The sequence below is a fragment of the Pteropus medius genome, unplaced genomic scaffold (assembly GCF_902729225.1).
Source record: "Pteropus medius unplaced genomic scaffold, Ma_sr-lr_union100, whole genome shotgun sequence".
Taxonomy (NCBI): Eukaryota; Metazoa; Chordata; class Mammalia; order Chiroptera; family Pteropodidae; genus Pteropus; species Pteropus medius.
In genome coordinates, this window is record NW_024354875.1 from 845,548 (window position 1) to 849,295 (window position 3,748).

At 66.2% G+C, this 3,748-nt stretch overlaps 1 protein-coding gene across 1 annotated transcript; it reads right to left on the reverse strand.

The window, feature by feature from the left end:
* Nucleotides 1–240: 240 nt before the first annotated feature.
* On the reverse strand, nt 241–3,334 carry LOC120597048 (intestinal-type alkaline phosphatase-like). Its single transcript, XM_039855713.1, has 11 exons — nt 3,265–3,334; nt 3,069–3,185; nt 2,841–2,956; nt 2,509–2,683; nt 2,259–2,431; nt 1,875–2,009; nt 1,705–1,777; nt 1,461–1,595; nt 1,174–1,365; nt 849–965; nt 241–746 (listed from the first exon to the last, which is right to left on the reverse strand). Exons 1-11 carry the CDS (start codon nt 3,332–3,334, stop codon nt 445–447), a joined length of 1,605 nt encoding a protein of 534 aa, XP_039711647.1. The 3' UTR covers nt 241–444.
* Nucleotides 3,335–3,748: the final 414 nt, after the last annotated feature.

Below are 3,748 nucleotides of genomic sequence, written 5' to 3' on the forward strand. Positions count from 1 at the left end.
GCTCTGTGTCGGGATGGGGTGGAGGGAGGAGGCGGGAAGGGCCAGGAGCAGGGCTGTGTGTCAAAGACCCTCTGGGCGTCCTGCCCCAGCAGCCTCCTCAGCCACCAAGGTGACTGATGGGACAGTTGCAGGGTGACAGGAAGCCGCCTCTCAGGGCATCCTGACTCACGCTTGGAGAGGATTCTCACAGGTTCCGAGGTTGGGGGCAGGGAGTCCAGAGCGGCCCCTGCAGGACCGTGGGTGCAGCGGGAAAGCCTCCGCCTCAGCCTCCATGGTGCCAGCGGCCCCCACGGGGAGGGATGGGGGCGGCACCGCGCCGACTGACATTCACTTACTGCCAACAGGTCAGGACTGAGAGGAGCTGCAGACTGTGGGCGGCCTGTGGTTGAACCCCGGGGAGCAGGAGACCCAAAGGCGGGGTGAGGGCTTAGGAGGGGTGGACGATCAGAGCGCCGCGGGCCCCAGCAGCGGCAGCAGCAGCAGCGCCCCCGCCAGCAGAGCCAGCGACGCGCCGGCGGCTCGACCCGGGTGCGCGGCGTCCGTGGGGCCGGCGGGGGGCGTCAGGCCGCAGTCCGTGTAGGGCTCCAGGCAGGCGGCAAAGGCCATGACGTGCGCCAGGAAGCTCTGCTCCTGCACGCCGTGCACCAGGTGCGCCTGCGGGCCGCGCGCGAACACCGCCACGTCCTCTCCGCCGTGGGTCTCCGATGCCACCGGCACGGCCGCCTGCTGCCGGTACTCGGGGTTCGCTGGCCAGAGGGTGCAGGTTCAGACGGGGGGGGAGGGCCCTTGGGGGGGACACCGCCCTCGCCCCAGCTCCTCACTGTGGTCCGCCCGCCCGGTACACTCACTGCTCTGGCTGTCGCTGACACTGGACCGGGAGCCCTGGCTGAGCGAGAAACCGGGACCATTGCCATAAAGGAGCGAGGTGTAGGCCTTGCCATCCGATGCTTTCTCTGGGGCCAGGCCTGCAGAGAGGGGGACCCGTGATGGAACGGCACTGAGCGCAGCCGTGCAGCGCGCCCTGTGTGCTCAGCCAGGGCACTTCTTGCCTCGTCAGTGGCTGGATCCGCACAAGAGCCCTACGAGGCCATCGCTATTATGACCCGTTTGGCAGGTGAGCAAACAGGGGGCCATGTACTAAGGTAGCAGCTGCGCCGCGCCCCCTGGGCCTACCGAAGACGGAGCTCCCGCGCAGTGGGTAGCTTCCGAAAGTGAAGACGTGGGAGTGGTCAGCGGTGACAAGCGTCAGGGTGTCCTTCTCGCTCGTGAGCTGGCCGGCCCTGTCAATGGCGTCATCGAAACTGACAGTCTCGGTCAGCGCCAGCTGAGCTTTGTTGTCATGATGGCCGTGGTCAATGCGGCCCCCTGCAGAAAGACCACGGGGGCGGCGGGTGATGGGGAGCCTGTCCTGACTGAGGCCCCCCGGCCCTCTGCTCAGCGCGGGGCCGCCGCTCGCTCACCCTCCACGAAGAGGTAGAAGCCTTGGGCGTTCCTGCTCAGCAGGCGCAAGGCGGCCTCCGTCATCTCCCGCAGCGACGGGTCCTGCTGGGGGTCTCGGTAGAGCTCGTACTTCATGTCTTTGGGCTCGAAGAGGCCTGTGGGAAGGAGGCTGTGGGTGGGGCCGGTGCACACTGTGCACACTCGCTTGGTGGTCGGGGGACTCGGGCGCCAGGGCAGGAAGGTGGGTGGGGGTGGGGCCGTTACCCATGAGGTGCGTTACTGAGGGGTCCTGGGACGCCTGAATGAGCGCCGTTCGGTTCCACACGTACTGGGCACCCTGGGAAGGGCAGGACGGAGCCTCAGCCCTCCAGTCTCTCGGGCAGCAGCCCTGCCCTTGTCCCTGCTCTGCGCGCGCGCCCGGGAGCCCCCGTCACCTGGCGCTTGGCCTGCCACTCCTGCACCAGGTTGCGGCTGTCCAGCCTGACTCCACTCCGTGCAGCATCATCCGGGTACTCGGGGTCTGGGGTCCCGCTGGGAAACATGTACTGGCGGCCTCCGCCCAGGATCACCTGGGCCAGGGCACGAGGGCCGGTGGGCTTGGGGCCTGGCAGCCCCTTTGCCCCCCCGCTCAGACAGCTCCTGGGTCCCCCCCTCCCCCCGCCAGGTCTGTGGAGGGGCTCAAATGATTGTACCCTCTACACTCCCCAAGAGCCCAGAGACCCAGCAGGCCCCAGGGCTCCGACTGTGGGTTGCCTGGGACTGTGGCCAGTGAGGGGCCCACCCCTCCGCCCGGGTCCCCGTTGGCCTTCCCGACGCACATCGATGTCCATGTTGGAGACGAGCTGCGTGGCGATGTCCTGGCAGCCCTCCTTCAGCGCCCTGGCAGGCATGTCGGCGTCGGAGTACCAGTTACGGTTCACCGTGTGTGCGTAGGCGCCGGCTGGTGAGGCGTGCTGCACCCGCGTTGTGGTCACCACGCCCACCGACTTCCCTGAGGGTGGCAGAGGTCAGGGAGGGCCACTGAGGTCGGAGCCTGACCCCTGCCCGCTAAGGAGGCCCAAAGCCCACCTGCTTTCTTGGCCCGGTTCATCACGGAGATGACCTCGTTGCCCCACGTGCTGTTGCACTGGTTAAAGCGGGCTGCTGCGCTCACGCCAATGGTCTTGTAGTTGGTCTTGACCCCGCACAGGAAGGCCGTGGCTGTGCCTGCACTGTCTGGCACGTTTCTGTCCACGTTGTACGTCTGAGGACAGAGGTGCCCTCAGCTCCACTCTGGTCAGACACCCAGATCGAGGACAGTCCCTGGGCTGCTAACTCAGGCCCCAGACCTCCAGCCATAGTCCCTAGTCGCACCCACCACATCCTGTGGTATGGGGCTCCCTGGGGCCCCCAGCCCTTACCTTGGACAGAGCCAGATATGGGAACCCGTCCATGGCCAGGGGGGTCTCAGGTCCCAGCTTGTCGTTTTCCTGCCCCTTCAGGATTCGAGCCGTCGTCACTGTGGACACCCCCATACCTGAAGGAGCAGAACCTCGTCAGGTGCGAGTCCGCTGTGCTGGCCTGCACTCACGGTGGCCTTGGTGCCAGGCCTGTGGGGACTGTGGGCTGGACAGGCCCTGCACACTCACCGTCCCCCAAGAAGATAATGAGGTTCTTGGCGGCCGTCTGGATGGGTTGCAGCTTCTTGGCAGTGTCTAGGGCCTGGGCTGCCTGGCGGTTCCAGAAGGCTGGGTCTTCCTCCTCAACTGGCCAAGGGGAGAGGGGATCGGGTCAGCCTTGGGGAGCACCGTGTGTGTGGGGAGCGGCTGGGCGGCACCTCGTTACCTGGGATGACGCCGAGGGAGAGCCGTAGCCACAGGCCCAGCAGCAGCAGCAACACCCAGGCTCCCTGCATGCCTGTGGGATGGCGGCGAGGTGGCGGGGCTGGGACTCTGGAGGGCCTGGGACCCTGTTAAGGATGGGACCCGGGCAAGGCTGAGGCGCCAGAGCACCAGCTGCAGTGCAAGCTGCCTGGGCTTATATAGGTGGAGGACTTCTGCTTGGTAGTTAAAGGCTTCATGTCCCTCCCAGTGCCCCAGGCAGCCACCCAGATTCAGCCTGAGTCCTGGTGTCTGGAGGGAGGTGATAGCGTGTGAGTAAGCCTTGGGGCAGGTGTCCTGAAAAATGCAGGGCTAAAAATGCTAGGCCTTCTGCACAGGACAGGTCCCAGCTACCTTCCCAAGGTAGAGTGGGGCCAGGGAGCAGATGCCCTGTGGCTGAGGTGTATTTGCAGTGTCCTGATGGAGGCCACCCTAACCCTCTGCTCGCA

Coding starts and splice junctions, on each gene's coding strand:
- LOC120597048 (XM_039855713.1), bottom strand. CDS start 3,334: ATGCAGGGAGCCTGGGTGTTGCTGCTGCTGCTGGGCCTGTGGCTACGG. Junction 2,957..3,068: donor CATTATCTTCTTGGGGGACG/GTGAGTGTGCAG, acceptor CTGCTCCTTCAG/GTATGGGGGTGTCCACAGTG. Junction 1,366..1,460: donor CTTCTACCTCTTCGTGGAGG/GTGAGCGAGCGG, acceptor GTCTTTCTGCAG/GGGGCCGCATTGACCACGGC.